At 34.0% G+C, this 22192-nt stretch overlaps 3 protein-coding genes across 3 annotated transcripts; all 3 read left to right on the forward strand.

Moving 5' to 3' along the window:
* Nucleotides 1-1043: 1043 nt before the first annotated feature.
* Nucleotides 1044-9611, forward strand: LOC100789625 (outer envelope pore protein 37, chloroplastic). The gene is made up of 5 exons (XM_003549503.4): nt 1044-1652; nt 1739-1909; nt 2000-2094; nt 8190-8310; nt 9202-9611. Exons 1-5 carry the CDS (start codon nt 1212-1214, stop codon nt 9331-9333), a joined length of 960 nt encoding a protein of 319 aa, XP_003549551.1. The 5' UTR covers nt 1044-1211; the 3' UTR covers nt 9334-9611.
* Nucleotides 9612-13481: 3870 nt separating this feature from the next.
* On the forward strand, nt 13482-18624 carry LOC100798965 (uncharacterized). Its single transcript, XM_014770017.3, has 6 exons — nt 13482-13849; nt 14058-14237; nt 14782-14898; nt 15058-15207; nt 17088-17146; nt 18264-18624. The coding sequence occupies exons 1-6, from the start codon at nt 13667-13669 to the stop codon at nt 18397-18399; spliced, it is 825 nt and encodes a 274-aa protein (XP_014625503.1). The 5' UTR covers nt 13482-13666; the 3' UTR covers nt 18400-18624.
* Nucleotides 18625-19368: 744 nt separating this feature from the next.
* LOC100500274 (cx9C motif-containing protein 4) lies at nt 19369-22017 on the forward strand. The gene is made up of 2 exons (XM_006600195.4): nt 19369-19542; nt 21621-22017. Exons 1-2 carry the CDS (start codon nt 19457-19459, stop codon nt 21733-21735), a joined length of 201 nt encoding a protein of 66 aa, XP_006600258.1. The 5' UTR covers nt 19369-19456; the 3' UTR covers nt 21736-22017.
* The last annotated feature ends 175 nt before the right edge of the window (nt 22018-22192 follow it).

Raw genomic sequence — 22192 nt, forward strand, 5'->3', positions numbered from 1 at the left:
ATTTGATGTTGGAAGGAAAGGAAGTTGGTAAAGAGGGATTAGATGCCAAAAGTTTTGGTCTTTGGGGGAAGATCAAGGGCTTTTTTTTGTTTATTTTGTGGCAGCTTTTAGTTGTCGGTATTTGAATATCATTAACGGTGTTAACTTCAAATTGACGGAAGGCCCATTTGAACCAATTTAATAAGATAAAGGATCAAAAATGAACTTTCTAAAAGATGAAAAACCAAAATGAACCAAAAAAATAAATGTTCTTACCAAATTTGGTATGACCTGCTCATGGTGGTACTCCTTTGTGAGCCTCTCCACGAATTGTGGTGTGGGGTACTAGTAAAGACACTCTGACGCTAAAGTTAGAGGCAAAGAGGTATGTAAGCAATAATATGTGAGTTGAAATCAGAATGCTTTACCTGAGTCTCATTGGTCTCTTATATTGGGAGATTGGATTATCTAATCTCAATATTTTTCTTTCAGATAATGTAAATAGGGAAAAATAAGATAATCTTATCTTTCCTAAAATAAAAGATATTTTTTGCTATTACGATTATATTTTTATCTTATCACAAATGAATAAAGTTTTCCTCTTACCTTATTTAAATCTCCTATATATTCGATATCTGAGTAGTCGACTCGGTCAACCACCGAGTACGGGAGTTATTGAGTCCAAGTAGAACATATGCCCCCAAGCTCTAAAGTTGGTTGTAAGAGCTTATAAAAGTAAAAAAAGAATAAATATATATATATATATATATGTTTTGATCCGACTGTTGATGTTAATCTTTGGATTAATCCAAGTAACAGAGTCTTTTGATTTTTTTTTACTGCCAAAATTTTAGCCAAGTTATTTGTGGTCACCGTTGATGTTTTGATTTTTACATGTTTATCTTTTAATTTATATTTTAAAATGAATTTTAAAAGAAATTGCTAATAATTAAAAAAAACTTTGAATCATAATATAAATTATTTGTGATAAATCTATGATATAATTTATATATTTAATTTTTTTATTCATTATAAATTTAGTTACATAAAAAAAATATTTGACGCATATTCTAAAGTAGTCCTTAAAAAATAAGGATTTTATTGTTTAAAAAATAGTAATTGATACCAACAGGAGAAGAGAAAATGTTGAGGAAGGAGGAGTGGAGGGGAACGGATCTGCTGGGTGGGACTAGATAAAGTGAAGCAAGCTGACAAGACTAAGGGAAGATTGGATGGTGGAAATGGAATCGGCAGCTGAAAACCCTAATTACCCGGCGGTGGACTACAAGCGACCTTCCATCTTGTCATTTCCTCGGAGGCCCGCCCTCAGAGTTACATCCGAGTTCGATAGTGAAAGCGCAGTCTTCTTCCATAAGATTTCCTGCAAGTTGTTGGACAGCCTTGCCAAGTTCAAGTTTTCGTTCAACCACAGCGGTAAGGGCGGCGACATCTCCGAACCTCAATTCAGCTTTGTCTCCAAGCACCTTAGCCTCCACTACGACCTCGAAGACCATAATGCTCTCGTTAAGACCTCCATCGATCTTGCTCCCAGTTTGCAACTCACTGCTTCTCATGATCTCAAGGCTCAACAAGGAGAGGTTACCGTGCTTGCAAACCTCGCCGATCCTGCCTATTCACTTCAACTATCTACTCCACTTCCATCCGTTGGATTGGTCTCTCTCTCTCTCTCTCTCTCTCTCTTATCTTGTGCTTGCAAACAAACACTCAATGATATTTTATCCTTTTCTTCTATGTGCAGCCAAAAGCTACCTTCAGATTTCCTCTGGGTGAACTTTCGCTGCAGGAGAAACAAGAGGAGGAAGTCAATAATTTGTTGTCAGTCGATGGGGTTCTTAAAGGACAATTGTTTAATGGGCTCTGCTCTGCCCATTACAAGGACGAAGAACTGAAATTAAGATATGGCTATAAGGTACTTTTATGCTTTTAGGATTATTGTTTGTGCTTTCGTCAAAGGATGAGTGCTAACAACACACTTCATTATTGGTTTAAATAAATGCAGGACGATGAAATCTCATTTCTTCCAATACTTTCACTTCCTTCAAATGCCCTGTCATTTGCATTTAAGCGTCGGTTTGGTCCTTCCGACAAATTAAGGTTAAAACACCCTCTTAAAAAAACCATTCATTTATTTCTTCACTGTTTTTGTTACTCCCCAATTTCTCAGTAGATGATAAAAGTTCCTTTTAAATTGAGTTTGGAAAAAGCTATATATGGAAGCAATTACTAATGTGTTTGGATAACACACAATCGATTTACAAAATCATGGTGAAATCATGAAAAAGTAGAAGCAGCTATTTGTTGCTTCACCTTCACCATGAAAAATTAATTGATTTTTTCTCACCATGAATCTATTCCAAACACACTATATAACTACATAATGTGTGCTGTAATTATTGGGCTATAATTGTTGTCACTCAGTAGATTCTTGACTAATGGGTTCCATTTATCCGATCCATACATCATAACATGGGATAACATCTTTACCAATACAGAAAGATGTGGTATTTGAAACTTGCTATGATACTTGGCATCATCTTCAGTTGAATCATGTAAATGCACAAAAAGAGAATTATTTTTCTTATGTCTTGCTATCTTATTGACAATAACATAAGGTCCATCTACAAATATTTTTAAAATCTGGATTGCACAATACTTTGGTAAGAATATCTGCAAGGGTTGACCTTGTGAAGGTACATATGAAGTACAAGTCAAATTACTATCAAGCTTTTCCTGGATAAAATGCCTATCCACTTCAATGCGTTTTGTTTGATTATGCAAAAAAGAATTATGGGCTATGTTGATTGCTGACTTATTATCATAATAAAGCTTTATAGGTCCATCCTATTTAATCTTTAAGTCTTCTAAGATAATTTTCAACCAAAGCAATTCACAAATACCTTGTGTCGTAGCTCAGAACTCGGCTTCAGCACTATATTGAGCCACAATATTATGCTTTTTACTTCTCCAAGTTTCTAAGTTTTCTCCAAGAAAGGTACCATATCAAGCAGTGGATCTCCTATCAATTATTGACCCTTTAGTCAACATCTTAGTAAGCTTTAAGAATTGTATTCCTGTTTCTTTTATAAAAAAATTTGAGCAAATTATACTTGCACCCCATAAGCTTTTCTCAAATTATACACAACACCACTCTTTCTTCTATTCTTACACTAACCTCCCTTAATGTTTGGAAATGTTATACTGACACCCTCTTATATATTACAAAAAAAAAGCCCCCTTAATGTTTGAAAACATTACACTGACGACCCCTTACATATTACATTGACGCCTCCTATATCCTATAAGGGAGGTTTCTGTAAACATTAAACCAAGAGAGATGTTGTGTGTAATTCAAAAAAACTTCAGGGGATGTTAATGTAATTTGCTCTAAAATTTCTCTTCTTAGTATCCTCTTAAATTTACAAAAATAAAAATAGGTAATTAGGTTGGGCCTAATAGGCACAAATTTTTCTTGGCCTACATTTTACGAGCCAATCTAGGCCATCCGCTGGGATAGGCATTTTTTTTTGGCATAAAATTTTAGAAGCCCAACCAACCTTAATTATGAGCACAATTTGCCACCTATACTCAGTCAAGCATTTTTTAGAGTGTTTTGGCTGCAAAAGTAGAGCTCCTTTTGATCAAGAGCTCTATACCATGTGAGAAGAGAGAAACAAAGATTTTATTCTCTAAATTTGCTTGAGTGAGTATATCACTTGGTAAATGGTAGATGTCATACCACAAGTTTTCCAGTTTAAATATTCTGGATCAATCATACAAAATGATGGAGAAATTAATGAGGATGTCACGCACAAGATACAAGTGATACGACTAAAATGGAGAAAGACATTGGGGGTTGCTTGTGATCGCAAAGTATGTATCAAACTCAAATGCAAGTTTTACCGTATTTCAACTGTTAAATATATATTGTATACAGTTGTATTGTGTAGACAGCTGTGTAGGTAAAAGGCTGTTTTGAGTGTGTATTAAGCTTTATGTGTTGTCATGTTGAGTGTGTGGGAAGCTGAGTGTCTAATCCTTATCCAAAGGCAGCTTTCCCCTTCTCTCTCTTTCTCTGTACTATATATATATATGTGTTAATAAAAAGCTAAGTGCTGAGTGTGACAATTTTCTCCACTCATTCAAATTCAAGTTCTGGAGTATCTCAAATCCTCAAGCAATGTAGTCCTCTATCTTTAACATGGTATCAGAGCGGGTACGGTCCCGTTCTGATTGTCTCCGAAGTCGCCACCATCTCCGGCCACCGCCGGCCGCCAGCCGCCACTCCGGCCACCACTTTTTCCGGCGAATTCAGGGTTGAGTGTGCCTCGAGGAGCGTGACTCACCCCTACAAGTCGCGAGGCCAGAATCCCAACCACGCGCCGCCCTCTGACCATCGGAAACTTGCCGGACCAGTTTCAAACGTCTCGTCCTTTTCTTCTAGGCATGTTTCAGCCCTTGTTTCATTCAGCCTTTGCTGTCCAACTGTTGCATTCCCTTCTTGTTCTCCATTAGGGCTTCGTCTTTTTGATCAAAAATGGCCTCTGCCAGTCCTGCGTTCTCCTTCTCTGCTGGGCAGCTCTCTCTCGTGTTACAAACAGTAATATTGTTACCAAGCCAGAGGGTACCCATTGCTTTGGTTTGAAGTCCTTCCTCAAAAGCAGTTGCTAAGTTTGGTATGTTTTTGTATGTTGTCAAGGCTCCCCTTCCAGCTGCCTTCCAAGTTTCATTGTGTTCTGGTTTTGGAAAATGTCAACTTCAGGCCCTGTTCTTTTTGTTTCTTGGACATCCTCCATTGGACTTTTGAAGAAAGATTGGTAGGGATGCTACTGTTTTAAAGTTTTCTTTTAGTTTGGCCAGAAGTGCTCACAAGGTTTTTGTGTATATTCCTCTTTGAAGGAAAATTTGAGTTTGTTCAGTTTGGATTTGGAGTTTCTACCATGCTTGCAAGGTGTTTGAGGTTATTCCCTCCTCATTTGTCTCTCTTAACCCTTTGTTGTGCAGCTCCATTGTCTCCTGTCCTTCTATTCATCTGTTGTGTGGTCTGCAGTTTAATATCTCTGTCCCCAGGGTTCAATCTGGTCAAGAACCCTACTATAGGTCATTTGTTGATCCTGTTGTCCAGCAACTTCTTCCTTGTCTTTGTCCTTGAAGTAATTGCTGTCCCCGGGGTTCAATCTGGTCAAGAACCCTACTTTAGGTCATTTGTTGATCCTGTTGTCCAGCAACTTCTTCCTTGTCTCTGTCCTTGAAGCAATTGTTGTTCCTGGTGTTCAATCTGGTCAAGAACCTCTACTATTAAAAAAAAAAAAGTCATTAAGTTTGTATCCATGGTGGTTAAGCATTAATGTCAAGCTTCTACCATGCATGGTTAAACATTGTTGTGTTGCTTCTGCCTTTATAGTGGTTAAGCATTCAAAAATTGTGTTTTGCTTCTGTCTTGAGTGGTTAAGCACCATGTTTAGCTTCTACTCTTGATGGTTAAGCTTTGGTTTGCTTCTACCTTTTAGGTGGTTAAGTGTGTTTGCTTTTGTTAAGTGGTTAAGCATGGTGTTGTGGCTTCTGCTTAATGGTTCAACATATTCCAATTGTCTTTGAATGTTTTTCAGTCATTTTCAATCTGCTGCCAATGTATTTCCGGCATGTTTCATTGCCTATTTTTCTACTTGTATTGTTCATCCCAAGCTGGAAGTGTTGACTCCACCTTCCATCTTGTAGGGGGAGTGTGTTGTCTCCTAATCAGTACTAATCACTTTGAAGTCCAGCCCTGCAGCAAGTGCAGCTTTTGTTTCTGGGAATTTGTTGTTTCCTTCTTCAAGTCCTGCCACATCTTTTGAACTTGGCACCCCTGCTTCCTCTTCGGTGGTCTACTCTGTTAGCTCCAATGTGGTCCAAGTTCTACTTTAGTTGGCAGCCCACTAAGTCTACATTTGGTTCCACATTTAGCACATCATCGCCATCCACCATGTTTGTTACTTCTGCCAGTTCTCCCTCAATGTTTTACTCAACCTCCAGTGCATTTTTCAATCCTCATCCACTCCGGCAGCAGCTGCCTCTACATCCACACAAGTCAGCAACCTGCCCCTGTTCAATCAAATTTTGTATTTGGAAGCATCAACTCCATCTGGAGGCAGTCCTTTCCAGTTTGGTAGTCAACTGAGTTTCAGTCATGGGTTTCAATCAAGCAATCAAGCTTCACCGCAGCATCTAACTTAGAAGAAGAATCTTTCTTATGCTTCAGCTCATGTTCCAAGCTTGGAGCATTTAATTTATATGCTCCAGCTTGAGGGGGAGTGTTAAATATATATTGTATACAGCTGTATTGTGTAGACAGCTGTGTAGGTAAAAGGCTGTTTTGAGTGTGTATTAAGCTTTATGTGTTGTCATGTTGAGTGTGTGGGAAGCTGAGTGTCTAATCCTTATCCCAAGGCAGCTTTCCCCTTCTCTCTCTTTCTCTGTACTATATATATATATGTGTTAATAAAAAGCTAAGTGCTGAGTGTGACAATTTTCTCCACTCATTCAAATTCAAGTTCTGGAGTATCTCAAATCCTCAAGCAATGTAATCCTCTATTTTTAACATCAACTATACTATATGGTAGTGAATGTTGGACTTTAAAAGGACAACATGAAAGAAAGGTTGGAGTAGTAGAAATGAGAGTGTTGAGATGGATGCATGACCATACAAGAAATGAAGGATACGAAATGATTATATACAATAAAGATTGGTGTAGCAATGATTGAAGAAAGGATGACACAAAATTGGTTAAGGTGGTTTGTACACATACAAAGAAGGCTGCAAGAAGCACCAATTAGAAGAGTAACATACATGGTTATTCATGTGAAAAGGAGAAGAGAGAGAGACCAAAAATTACTTTGGAGTATATCATCAAAGGAGGTCTTGTGGTAAATAATATTCTTGAAGCTTTAGTTTTTAACTGAGTTGAATGGCGTCGTTATGTGATCCATGTTTTTTTTGCTCAGCAAAAATAGATAATTATATTATATGCAAAGTACCAGGGGTACTGAAAATACAAGCAGTAGTACTATACACGTATGGTATCGGTACTATCCTAGAGATTAGTATTAGATACCATTTGAGCCCAAGGCCAAGATTACAGCTGTGGTGTATCTACTACAGAGAATCCATGTAATTAGCTTCATAAGGCTTTGTTGTTGTTGTTGTTGACTATATCACTCAGTAGAGTGATCTACTATGCTACAATAATATAAAAGTAATAATTACAAAGATAATAATTATTTTTTTCTAGAGAATATTTAAAATATCTCTACTTCCTAAGAGACATTGAACTCAATTGAACATAATAACTACACTACTTGGAAAAGTAATAATCATTAAATTCTTCTATTTCCAACTCTCATCCCCACATCTACCTAAGTAGCAGGACAGTATCTATCGTCTTATAGTGTGTTTGCATACACATCCAGAACGTGACTTTCTGCATCTCTTTAGAAGCTATACACTATGGCTTTCACGTTTTTTATCCTTTGGACGTGGATTTTTACATTAAAAAATGTGTATCCAAACACACGGTTAGTGAGCTTGTTCTTATTTTAAACACTCTGCATGAGATTGTGGTCTATACTATGCTTTTAAACACTCTGTATTAGCTTTCAGTAGCTCAGAGTAGGAGTTGTAGCAGATATTAGATACCTTATTATGTAGCCATACTATGGTTCCTTTTCAAACTACATTAGTTTTATTTTGGAACCATGAGTATGGACCTAACTTTTTGTACTTAGTACCTCTGGTACTTCTATCAATATATTAATATTTTTGCCGATCAAAAAAAAAAAAATAGACTCGACTGGTAATCTGGTATAGTGGTAGTACAGTTTGAAAAAAAGCTTATTCTATATTCTTGATAACTGAAGTGGTTGAGCATTTGTGTTTAGTTATTCTTTAGCCTAATCAAAATTTTCACATTTATTATTGTAAGTTATGCTAAAATCCCGGCAATTGCCAAAATTAAAACAAAAAGTACATAAAGTCATTTGTTTCATGACTTTCATCATAGCTGCTATTGTTTTATATCCCTGTTTGACTAACTAATTCAGATGATGATTACATGCTCTGAAATTTTTTGCTTTTTAGCATTTAAGTGCCCATTTTTAATCAAAAAATGTTTGTTTATATGCTGATGTGTCTTTTTAAAATACTTAATGTATAGTTACTGGTACAATTGCGATTCCAACTATTGGAGTGCTGTCTACAAGCGCACCTATGGTAAAGATTTCAAATTTAAAGCTGGTTATGATTCAGAGATTCGCCTTGGCTGGGCATCTCTTTGGGTAAGTGCCTCATTTTTCAATTATGTATTTCATACCCAATATCATTGACGTCTCCCTTGTTATGATTATAATTCCTTCCTGGTTGCTGTTTTTGTACACAAAGTGATTTCATTTCTCAAATATACATACTTAATTTGCCAATGATGTGCATACTTTTACCAACATTCTCTTCTTTAATGTTTATTTTATCCAAGGCACAAATCTGTCAACGAACTAAATAGGTAGAGTTGCATACTTCCAATGGTAGTTTCTTAGCACTGTCCTTGATCCCTCATGCAGCCAATCATCATGATCGGTAACCCCCATGGTTAGTTAACAGTAGAATAGTTATAATTAGTTATATTGGGGCTGAGCTAATTACAAAGAAAAAAGGTTGAGAGGGATTTTGTCGTGGGATTTGAGAGGGGTTATTCAGATTGTTGTGGGAGAGTCCATGCCTTGAAAGTCTTTGGAATCATTTGTACACTTCTTTATTAATAGAATTTTCTCTCTGTAATTCTTGTTAGAAAATCTGAGAAATGTCTAATAATATCTTCTTTTTTGTATCTTAGACTATTTTAAAGTATCCTATATTATTTGTTAGGATTTATTTTTATTTTCTATTTTATTATATGTTTTCTTATTTAATTAGGATCTTTGTAATTATGGACCTATCCTATCTTGTAAATAGGAACGTTATCTCTTATATTTATTTGTATTTATTGTATTAAGTCTATATAAAACAGACTCCATTGTGTCTCTAAACTGTTAGATTAGAATTGCCTTTCCCATAGTCTGAAACTAGTCTCTGAAGTGTATGTGAAGAGAAATTGTGCTGAATGGTGTAGGTTCCACCAAAAGTATTGAGTTTTTATTTATGTTACTCTTAGTGACCACAATAGCTTCACTCAGGTTGGAGATGAAGGTGGGAAAGCCAAAACAGCTCCGATGCAGATGAAAGTTCAATTCATGCTACAAGTGCCACAGGACGACATAAAATCTTCTGCTTTGATGTTTCGGATTAAGAAAAGATGGGACTTTTAAGGCTCTACTGGTGACTTTACCTGTTTTTTATATATAAAAAATGGGTATTTGACTTTGGGCAGTTCCATTGTGTTTTAGTTTGTTGCATCCACAGTCCACTCTTTGCAAAAGGGGGTATTGACTATTTGACAGGTTGATATTTCTCCAAGTCAGCTAATTGCTTCGTGGTGTGACAAGTAAGAACAATTTTCAATCGTACAAAATTTGTAAAGATGATTTTCTGATTTGTAAGTTGGCAGATTATGGTTATCGAATGCAGACAGTGCTGAAATTGGTTATGCATTTGGCTAAAGGCCATTCAACTTTGCAAGTTGTTTTTGGTCTAAACAAATTTCTTTCAACTTTTTGGTGGGATAGTTGAATCTGGCGTAGAGTAGTCTTTTAACGAAATGCTCAGCGGCTTTACTACTCTGAACCCTATCAAATACAAAGCTGATTTAGGACATGAGTTTTATACAAATAGCATAGATGTCAATATTTCCATTTCAAACGACAAATTTGTTATCGCCTTTGAGGTTGAGATCAAATGGGACTTGAAAGGAACAGAAGCTCATTCATTGTGAATAATGCTTTAGCTTATTTTAAGCAAACTCTTCACTAGTTCCAACTTCCTTATGTAACAAATGAGGGTAAGTATCAATGGTCTGCAACGTAAAAATCAGCTTGGGCATTGTGTTGGTGGAGTGAAGTTACTTGCTGTGTTCGTTTGAACGAAAAAAACTCAAATTGTTACATAATTTATACAGTCACCATTGATACCCAATTTATAGTAAAAATCACGTTTGTTATTGTTTGGTATAAATTCTATTGTGGAAAAATTTGAATAAAGCAAGCATATTTTATTAATAGTTCTAGTCATAGTTTTAAAAATCGGCAGGATCGAACTCACAGACCCAATCGAGTCGAGCATGACATTGGATTGATAATGTTATCAAATCAGTATGAATCGGTGTAACCCGACCGGTTATGCTGTTAAATCGGAGAATTGATGACCCAGCAGGTCAAAGTGATTCAAAAAAAAAATGTAAGCTCGTTGCACACACAAATGACTGAAATGAGAATGAAAAATTAATACTATCACTAACTCAAACTAGCGCCTACATTGTTGTTGGACCAACACTATCATCATTGAGCAAAACCCACTATTAGGGCAATGCAAATGGCTCTCATGTCGTAGGTTTGTCGTTACATGAATAGCGGCCACATTTTTTAGTAAAATGTGGAAGTAGCAAATGTTTGGGGTCACAGTTTGGGAAGCTAGACAAATTGTGTCATTGCCGAAAAAGGCCCACGTTGTCGTGTTGCTAAACAATGTCTATGTTGTTGCCTTTGGGTACCTGCATTGTAGCCTCCATTTTAGTTTCAGAAAATGAAGACAACACTTGATAACAGAAAGATAAAGTCTTAGTGAATTAGGAATACATTGAAAATTGGACATATGAGCCAAATCTTTGTTTTTAGTGTTTTTATTCTCTTTCTGAATTGGTTTAATAGGCATCGTGTAACGTCTCTCTTTGCTAATGTCTTCATGGTTACACTCAATGACAGTTTACACAAAGACACTTCACTCAACTTTTTTGTTGGTTAAAATCCTCTTCCGGTTAGAATTCTCTATAATAACCATTTTTAGACCTCGACAATATATTGCAACTGGTTTTTGGATCGCTGGATGTTCCCACAAATCAACACAAGATTTTTCATCCTATTATGTGTTCACTTACACGTTTTCTTGAAAAACTTCCTCAAATGTCATTTATCTCATAACCACTTAAGTCAAACACGCCTAATTGTAAAGTTTTTGTGATATGTTATAAAAAAATATATGCATTTTATTTGTATAAGTAATACTGATTAATTCATTTTAGTCATCCTCGTATGTATTCTTTCATACCTACACAACATTGGATCCCCTTCATTCTAATTATTTTGTTATACTTCACTTTTTATCCTCTCTTTATTTTTTCCTTTTTATTTTAATAATAAGACGAAAATAAAAAAAAACAATCAAAACATATAATATAATAAACTAAATAATAATAGTAATAATAAAATAATAATAGTAGAGTAATAACTAATTAGCTTTAGAGTTAAATTATATTAATTTGTTATGTCAATATTTTTTGAGTTTTTTAAGGTAGTGGATGAAATTTTAATTTTTTCTAAATATAGACATGATCATATGAGTCAATAAATGATTCATTGGTTTGACCTTTGAGACATTAATCCAATACCTTAACTTGGATTAATCACTTGGTCAGTTCAATTTTTAAAAATTATAATGAATTATTTATGACGAGCAACTAATTGTTAAGAATAAATTCACATATTACTAAATAATTAGGTGAAAATTAAGAAAATCTAATTTAGGTGGTTAGATGGAATGTGTGAATAATTATAAATCCCTTAACACTATGTTTGATTCATAAGAATAAAATAATAATATTTATATCAAATATTCCATTTCAGCAATAACTATTATTTATATCAATCATATTTAAAATAATAAAAAAATAACCTCTAATCTCTCTCAATCCATCCTTGGTCTTTATTTATAAATTGAATTTCTATATTTTTTAAATAAATAGATTATCAAATAGTTCAAATAATATTTTTTTCATAATATAAATTACTTATCATAAATTTAAATACAATTTAACTGCTTATTTATTACAAATATCAATTATAAGATAATATATATGTTCAAAGATATTTATTTATTATAGATTTAATTACATAAAAATAAATATTTATATTGTACATTACACAAACTAAAACACTAATAATTGACTAATTTATATTAAGAAGAATGAAGATCTTGCGACGTGTCCCTCATTTTTTTTCCTTCTCAATGTTCACTGTTGCTTCGCTCGCCGATCCTCTCCAACTTCTACTTCGACTTTTTCATTCTCGACCACCGCTTGGACGCTCCATCTGCTTGTTCTCCCGTTCGATTATCGACCTGGTTTCCCCTGGCCTTCACAATAGAAATAAAATATAATTACTATCTGAAACAATCGAAATTTTACATGTAAAATCTTAAATTTGAACTCTAAAAGAAGACATAATAATTGTTTTTTACAAGGGACTTATTCTATCACAAATACTATTATAATTAGTCTTAGTATTGTCGTCCCTTATAGCAACACGGACACTATCATTTCTATTAATATTATTATCACTCCCTCATTATCATCATTAATATTATTACCATTATAATTATTATCATGTCATTATTATTACTCAACACCAACAAAAACTCTTGTGATCATTATTTTTATCATTAATACTGACATTATTATTGTTATTATCATCATCCTTTTAAAAATATATTATTTAACTAATTTTAATAAGATTAAAAACTTTCAAATGAGTTTATTTTTAAACTAAAATTTAGAGAAAAAATTTACAACTAACTTTTAATTTTTCAAAACTAAAACTAAAAACTGATTTGTGTTTTTAAAATTTTAGAATTTACAACTAAAAATTACTCCAAATAGACCCCGAGAGTACTAGATTTTAAATCAATCAATAGTTATATCCAGGAAGGGGTCAACAATGGTTGATTTGAAAATTAGTTTCCTTACTAAAAATATTCTTAAAAAATATCTCTAAATATTAAAAGTAATTATATTATTCATGAAATCATGTGAAATTATACAAATATTTTATACTTTTTTAATTATTATAATAACTTCCCCCGTATGGGTGTGGTAGTATTACATTAAAAAAATATCCGTATAACGTTCAAAAATGTGTTAGTATAATATTTGTAAATATAAAAAATGTTAATGTAAAAATAGAAAAAAAGTAATGTTCTGTATAATTTGAAAAAAGTTAAGAAGTAGGAGTATAATTTATTCTAAAAAATAATTAAAAAATACAACACTCATGGTTAGAATAGAAAATAAATACATTATTTTAAAATTATTACAAAAAATGTTAGAAATAATAAAATAAAATAAATTATACTAACCACATATGAAATTTGGTGAAATTACACAAATTTCCCATTCTATCCGTACACTAAACTTTCTTAATTAACTGTTTAAAAAATATCACAACGATAAAGGGAGATTTAGAAAATCTATAAAAAATAATTTATAATTATTTCAATAAATTTAAACTTGATTAGAAAGCCGAAAAGGATGTTTAATGTAAAGTCCAAAAGTGAGTGGGTCCCAGCTCCTAGGTTGGGAGGTTCTCAGCCTTTCCAGTATTGAGAAGGAAAAGGGTAACATTTTGTATTTAGGATTGGATTGGATTCGTAAAGAATATTAAAAAGCGGAAGAAAGCAGAGCAGAGAGGGAGGTGGAAAAAGAAAAAGGAAGAAGGAATGAGTGCAACAGTGACTCTAACTCTAAACCTATGCCGTTCTTCCATCGTCGCTTCTTGTCCACATTATAGCCACAAACCAAACCCTAATTTCAATGCCTTTTTTAGCTTCTCTTTGTCTCTGTCTCTGTCTCACCACAGACGCATCGTTATCTACAAGAAACCATTCCCCTCTAGACGGACGGTATATCTCTCTCTTATGCATTATTTAGATTGATACTTTCTTGTATGAAACTGTGTGATTTGGGTAGTGTTACGAATTACGATTATTCTCTTGCTTTTTCTGCTCATGTCAGTTTCATTTTGCATCATCACCACTCCTTGTGGTTTGTGAGCAGTTGTTGTTCACTAATTTTTACTACCAGGGACTCTGTTTTTATGTACTGGTATAGTGGCTTTATGGATATATGAATAGAGATCGAGATTATGAATTGGAGAATGGGTTAGCCTTATTCGGTTCTGATGAAGAACTAGCAACACAAATTCCAACTCAGGCCCAGTCACTTGTTGAAGGATCAGGCTCCATTCGCATAGCGGAGTTCAAGCCTGTTCCTGATGTTGATTATCTTCAGGTTTGTAACAGCACGTATTATTGTCCATTTGATTTGCTAAAATTTATGAAACTGGACCGGACAAACATTTATTTTTGACACCACAAATTAAATAGATGAGTACACGACAAAAACTCAAATTCTTGTTACTCAGAAAAAAAAATCATTGGACAACTTTTTGTCCCATACAAAGCATTCAAAAGATGCAAATACTCCACCTCTCTCTTATTTCTCAACCATTATCTACTAGATGCAACAACCTTATCATGCCATGATTTTGAATTCACATTATCTACTAGCTAGGTGATTTGTATATATTCTGTATTTTGAATTCACATAATATATAATAATAATAATGTAAATTATGTTAAGATGATTAATATTAAAAAGGATATTTTAGTATATTTTATATTATTTTGTTTGTGTTGTCAATTGTCCATTAAACAATGTACATGATAAAAAATCGTTTTAACTCAAGTATTTGTCCGGTTCCGGTAGTGTGTATCAATCACACATTCGCACCCTTAGTTGTACAACATTTTGAACAGAATTTTGTTTTTTACAGGAGTTATTGGCCATTCAACAGCAAGGACCTAGAGCTATTGGCTTTTTTGGAACTCGGAACATGGGATTCATGCACCAAGAACTAATTGAGATTCTTAGCTATGCTATGGTCATAACTGTAAGTTGTTATTTTACTCAAGAGTATTATATGCTTGCTTGAAGAGTTTCAGTCTTGTAGAACACAATATATGGTGAATTGGTGATGCAGTACTAGTTATGATTTTTGTTAACAACTCCAATGGCTGTGTCTCACAACTTCTTGTCCATCTGTTTGTAGAAAAATCATATATATACATCTGGAGCATCTGGGACTAATGCTGCTGTTATTCGAGGTGCTTTAAGGGCAGAGAAACCAGAGTTGCTTACAGTTATATTACCTCAAAGTTTAAGCAAACAGCCTCCTGAGAGTCAGGAACTATTGTCCAAAGTAAGGTTTAAAAGTTTTTATATATATGCTTTCTCAAAGGTTTGAATATAAGTGTTTATATACTTTTTGAAAAAAGGTTTTTCATTTGCTTTACATATTGTTATTTTAACAGTGGTAGTTTTTTTTTTGCTGAACATCAGTCTTTTCTGTCTCTCTATCTGATATCTGTTTATACTGCTATAGAAGGGATTCCTTTATTTCATCTCTATTTTTTGTCGAAAACTATTCAGATTTTATTTTCTGCTAGAGGGCTATTTGACTCTTAATTTCTGTGTCAGTTCTGGTTTGTATCACATGGTAGCAAGTGGCAACCTTTTTGTTGTGCCAAGGCACATCCTTTCTCTACTGAGTCACCGTTGATGATTAGTATAAATAATTGTTTGTGCTTTGGGTTTTACAATCATATCATCACATTTTAATACATCACATCATCAAGTCAGCACCAATCTCTTAATAGTCTATAAAGCCATGTACTTTCAAGATTCAACGAAAGCATGGGAACCTCTTTGTAACCTCCAAAACTGCAGGTTCAAACTTATATTACTTCTTTCTCCACCAACAAATTTTGTATCGCTAAATGTGTTAATAATTAATATTATTTCCTCATGTCCTCAGGTTTTTGTTATAAACAATTATATATGCATATTCCCTGAAAAGCAGTTCTAACTTCTCTAAAGCTTCAATTATTTCCCATGCTTCTGAAATCAATTTTGGTATTTTTCTAATACTGTAAGATGCTTATCCGTTTTCAGAGCGAATTCCATGCATTAAAATAGATATAATTTTTTTCCTGGTGATTGTATCCTATATTTTAAAATCAAGATGAGTAATTCAATTGAACATGTCAAGTGACAGCTGAGGGTTGATTGAAGCAAATTGCCTGCATCAAGGATTGGATTATTCTTTAGCTTGTTGATAGGCTTATAATGTAAATTTATAGAAGAGGGCGTGGGATTAGAAGAGGGAATAAATGGACCAGGAGGCACCAGCTGAGGGGGGAAGGGAAGAGACAAAGGCAGAGCATAACAGAATGGACAGGTGGCAGCAGGGGAATGGAGAGGGAGATACGAGAATCACGCTGTTAGGATCCAATTGCAAGGTATGGGATTCTATTGTGGAGTTTATAAAGCCCTGGGCTCTCCAACTGTAACAGCTAGCTTTTGTGGCGTGGTTTTCTTAAGGTTCTTATCACGTGCAAAATGAGGAGAGGGAGAATGGTTTTTTGGAGGTGGGGGAAGCAACTGAAGAAAACGGGGAAGGGGGGGGGGGGGGTAATTGAGGAGTTAAAGTTATTTGGCTAGGCTGAGTAGAGAAGTGGGTACTTCCTCAGGAAAAAGGGTGTTATAGTCTCAATTGTTTTATCGTCCATCTTGCAAGGAGCTTTGCTCCATCTAAGTTATTGACTATTGAGCATCCCTGATGCATTCTTATTGGGTGTCAACAGTTTGCTTCTTGTTCCTTTTTTTGGTGAACTTTGTTTGTGTCATTGAGTGTGCATGCTTTATGCTTTTAAAGATACGTTGTCCTCTCCTTATTCTAATTTCATCTTTCTTTTCTCTTTTTGCTATTAAACAACAAATATGATAGTTTACAAGTTGGTTATCTCCTAAGTTAAGTTTATTTGTGATATCTTGTACATTTCTGTACTTTTGTTACAGATGGGAATTTGTTAGAAGAAAAAGGCTGTTTGGTAGGACTTAGGTAATTGGATTTTTAGGATCAAACATCATTTTTAGGTTTTTAATTTTTTAGGGTAGCCAAAAAAGAAAAAGCTAGTTTTTGTAGCTATTTAAATGTTCCCTGGGTTTCTCGTCTGACTGGGCAGAGTAGTTATTTTTTAGTCCCTGGTTATGATTTCAATGATTTTGTTGAATATGCAGGTGAAAAATGTCATAGAAAAGCCCCATAATGATCATCTACCTCTAATAGAAGCCAGCAGGTTTGTACTAGCTTTTCCTTGTCTTTGGTTTTGCGATAATGATAGGTGCCCAGACTTTCTACTCAAAACCTCTCAGACTAATGTACAAGCCAATGGATGACAACTTGTTCTAACTTTTTCTTAATAGCTCATGACTCTCTGTGGAGAGTATGTGAGGAGTTTGTGAGTTTAAAGTTTGTGCAAATATCATTATTGGTCATTTTACTTCAAAAATAAATAAAGAAGGAATCACGTAATTAGGAAATACCATGTTCAAATGGCTGCTACAGTGCTAGGTATAGTGCCAGTTTAGGGATGCAATGACATAGGACATATCACTGAATGCGGTTGGTACTGTAACAATACCCCGTCTACAAAGAATTTAGCTCTTGTAAAGTAACCAAATGTGTAATGTGAAAAAGTAAAAGTGTATCTGCTGTTGATTTGAAGTAAGCTGCCTCGTAATCTTAATTCTTAACTAATTTTAGATCAACGGTGAATACAACTTTACTTTTTAATTTATACATATCTTCACTTTAGAACAGTCAAATCTGTCTAGAAACCCATCCACGATCCATATCAATGCTGTTTGAAAAAACTTTTGTTTTTTAATCAGAGTGTAGGATTATCTTGTCACTTTTTGAGCCAATTTAAGTAAGTTTATCCGTCAAGCACTGGAGAAGAAAATAAAATGAATCAAAGTCTCGTACGAGTTAGTTTATGCACTTGAACTTTTAACTTTCATATAATTTTCTCAGAAACTCCTATTATATTAAAGGTATTTTTTTAAGTTAAGAATGAAATACATGTCTCAATTGAAAAGTTCTCCATAGTTAGCTAATCCACATTATGCCTTTGGTCAAGTTCTAGTGCAAGTTCAGTTTGTAGGCTAATTTGAGTAAGATGAATAAGCTTGTATTGATTGCGAATTTACGAATGTGGGCAGCTTTTATATATATATATATAGAGAGAGAGAGAGAGAGCTATGTTATTATTACAGTAAGATTGGGGCATTATTTTTCCTTCCATTGATTCACATGCAGGCTATATTGTTATTATTATTTTTTTTTTGAGAAAGTTATGTTATTACTGGGTAAAGATTGGGGAGTTATTTTTCCTTCCATTGTTTCACATGCAGGCTATGTAATATGGATATCATTTCGCACGTGCAGCAAGTCATTTGCTTTGCTTTCCATGATAGTAGGTTGCTCATGGAAACTTGTCAAGAAGCAAAAAATTTGCGGAAGATTGTGACTCTTTTCTACCTCGACTGACAATTTTTATCCATGTCTATGCATTATGTCTCCGCATAAGAGTGGGCTGGGGGAGAGTAGTGCTTCTTTTTGGTTTGTAATTAATAATATTCAGTGATATTGCTTTAAATTGCTTCGTTTAGTTCACCTAGAAAGGTCACATTCCTTTTTTTTTTACGAATTTAAATCACATTCCTAGAGAATGGTGGTTGATATTTTTTTAAAGGAATAAGATGTTTCCAAGTATGTGCATGTGTAAGTCTATCAAGGGGGAGAAATCCTGACTGCCTGAGTAATATTTAATGGTAAAGCTAATAAAAGTAATCTACCATTAATAATATACCAAAAATATTATATTAATTTTGGTAAACTTTAACACATGATACCATTCTAAAGTTAACATATAAGAAAAAGTTACTTTTTCATGTTCGTACAATTTATGTTTAAATATATTTTTAATTTTTGTAATTTAGGATTTTTTTTGTCATTGTCATTTTTTTTTTATTTTTGTAAATTATGTTTGCTTTATTTTTTATTGTTCAAAGTGTTATTTAAATTATTTTAAGCATAAAAATAAAATAAAAACATGATTTTTAAGGATTAATTTTTTTTATAAGGACGGAAAATAGGAAATGTATAAACTATTTTATATTTAAAATGAACCTTTCAAATCAATGTAAGGCTGTTTTTAACGACTGATATTTTCTTATTAAATTAAAAAAAATCTATATATATATATATATATATATATATATATATATATATATATATATATATATATAAATAAAGAGAGATTATATTTATAGAAGTTTGTTTTACGTAGGACCTAATTAAAAAAATAAATGCGGACTTAATTGAAAATAAAAGTTGTGACCTAATTAAAAAATGGTAAATAATTCAGGGAGTTACAAATTAATTTATCCTATATTTTATTTTTAAAAGTAAAATTATAAATTATTAATCATTTTAATTTATAAAACGTATATGTTTTTTTCCTGGTCGATTTGATCCCTTTGTAGTCGATAAATGCGATGTGATCAATCCCGAGGCGGCATACGCACAGAATCTTTGAGAGAGGATGGCGCAGGCAAGCAAGGAGCCGTGCAAGAAAGAGGCTTGTGACATTCAAGCTTGCCTCTCCAAGAACAACTTTCTTCCACAAAAGTATGTATATATGCGCCTTTAACCGATACTCCTTCTGCATATCTCAATTTCAATTTCCGCTTCTTATTCTACCAAGATGCAACTGAGTAACCAAACTGGTGTCACTGCAGTAGATGGTTTAGGGTTGAGATTAAACTTACTTAGAATGTTGTCAGGGAATTTCAACATTGAAGACGACTGCTTAGGTCTAGCATATGTCAATTTTACCCACTTGATGCTTGTTAAAGTTAATAGGCTACATTGCTGAAATGTCTGAGTTAAGTTCAGCAGCTTCATATACATTTATAAAATTGATACCAGACAGAGACATAAAATTTTACAAAGAGCAAACCTATAGTCTACTCTGTCAGAGTAGATACAACAAAATCAACTTTCATAGTTGTCACTAATACATCGGAAAATCTAATATAATCTAACACTCCTCCTCAAGCTGGATCATATAGATTGTATGCTCTGAGCTTGGAACATATAAACTGTGACTTGAAACAATGAGAGAAAGAGCCTACGAGTCCACTAGAGAAGGCACGATGACATTCTAAATACCACCAACTTTGACTAGTGATTGATTGGGAGACCCAACCAACACACTCCCCCTCAAGCTAAAGCTTACTATGTTGTTAGCTTGTTGCAGTACAATGTCTTGACCAAAAAGACAGTTCTTGACCAGATCGAACCCTAGGGACTGCAACTAAGTCAATGATTGGGACAATGGACAATACAAGTGCAACTGGGACAAAGATAGGCGAGGCCAGTGCATCTGGGACAAGGACAGATGAGGCCAGTTCTCCTATAGCCTCCCGCACGCTGAAAGGTGATCACAACACTTCTAGCGTGGGATGAACAATGCAAGTATCAAATGAAAATGAAATACAACGAAACATGCCAGAAATACAACGACAAAAGATTGACAAACAATGACTAAAAACATCCAAAGCCAATTGACACATCCTTAAGCATTAAAGCAGAAGCCACAACCTAAGGCTTAACCACTTAAGAGAAGCCAGCATGCTTAACCACCTACGAGGCAAAAGCAATAAAGCTTAACCATCAAGAGCAGAAGCTAGACATGATGCTTAACCACTCAAGACAGAAGTAAAGCATGAGAAAAAATGAGACCCAAGAGAGTGAGAAAACAGGAATCCCGGTGAACAGTAGACAATTTTGGAGACCAAGACCATAAGAGACAGGGGAAAATGCAAACAAGCAAAGATCCAACTGAAATTGGGGATAATGTTGATGTTGTGTTCCCTTGAGCAAGTGCTGGAGATGGAGAAGCTTGTGGAGAGAGGCCTCCAGCAGGAGCAACTGCATGCATTTTATACAATCCATAGTTAGTGGCAGAAGGAGTAGAGACTTTGCAAGCAGCAAGGAGTAGAGAGGCCTTGCTGACATTCAAAACCATGCCCCGATTTTTCTTTTATTCTTTTGGTATTTGTCTCAACTTGCTAGTGGTTGAACATTTATTCTTTCATCATTTGGAGAAAAATAGAATTCTGAATGATTGATTTCAGATTTAATTATATGATACATTTGTGTGTTAGAGACATACCACTATGTCTAATGCTTATGTAGTACAACTAGTATAAACAGAAATTAATAGGACTAATAACATAACAAGGTTCCTAACTAATGATGCAGAAGTCTTGGGTACGGTTTTGTATCTTCTAAATGGCTGGGTTTAACTTGTAAACAATTACAAAATGGATTTGTAAAGCTTCAGAGGTGGTGTTTGTGTTATGTTTTCGATTTTCACTTTCAATTCATATGTTTCCGTTTGTAATTATGAAAACTTCACTTAATTTATGCTTAGTTTTGATTTTTATTTTTGGCTGTGTTGTTTATTTGGGGACTGGGGTCCATTAATATGCTTTTGGCAGTGCTTTTTCATTTCTAACACGTTCTTGTGTTCTGCAATCTTTTTGCATGTAATTTCTTAAATACTTAGTAGTTGGAATGGGCACTGTGTTTTCTTTTCAGTTCTAACACGTTCTTTTGTTCTGCAATATTATTGCACATGATTTCTTAAATACCGAGTAGTTGGTAGATATTGTTTCTTTTAACAGCATACATACTGCCAGGTGCCTTAAAGTTATTGAACTGCTTGACTCCTGTTGTGCAAAATGCGATTATAACTCAACTCACTGTGCTTCCCTCTCCGGACTTTTGAAACCGAAGCCAAAGCCTAAGAGATGAGTTATATTTTCAGATAAATGATGACCAGAAGGTTGCATATTCTTCTTCTGTCTACAGAAAAATGGGAAGAGTAGTTGAGGGAGTGCAAAAAACAAATGAAGGGCTAGTATATTTCTTTTCTTTAATTTCTTTCAAATTTGAATTATGAACGGCTTCACCGGTATACCGCTGTAATATTCTGTTCCTCTACATGCTTTGTCATAGAATCACGGTATTGTAGAGTTTAGACATATTTTACTGTAAGTAATAATCAATAATAAAAGTGAAAACTAATATTTATTATTTGTTGTACCAATGTTTATATGTTTTTATTTTTCAACAATTACTAAATCCTGTAATTTAATCTCCAAATATAACTGGTGCATCGTAATTATTGGGTTGGAACATTTCACTTGATGTTGTTTGCTCTTTATTTTTGTTTATTTGCTTTAGATTTTCGTCAAGTTTCTTTAAAACT

Source organism: Glycine max, chromosome 17 (assembly GCF_000004515.6).
Source record: "Glycine max cultivar Williams 82 chromosome 17, Glycine_max_v4.0, whole genome shotgun sequence".
Taxonomy (NCBI): Eukaryota; Viridiplantae; Streptophyta; class Magnoliopsida; order Fabales; family Fabaceae; genus Glycine; species Glycine max.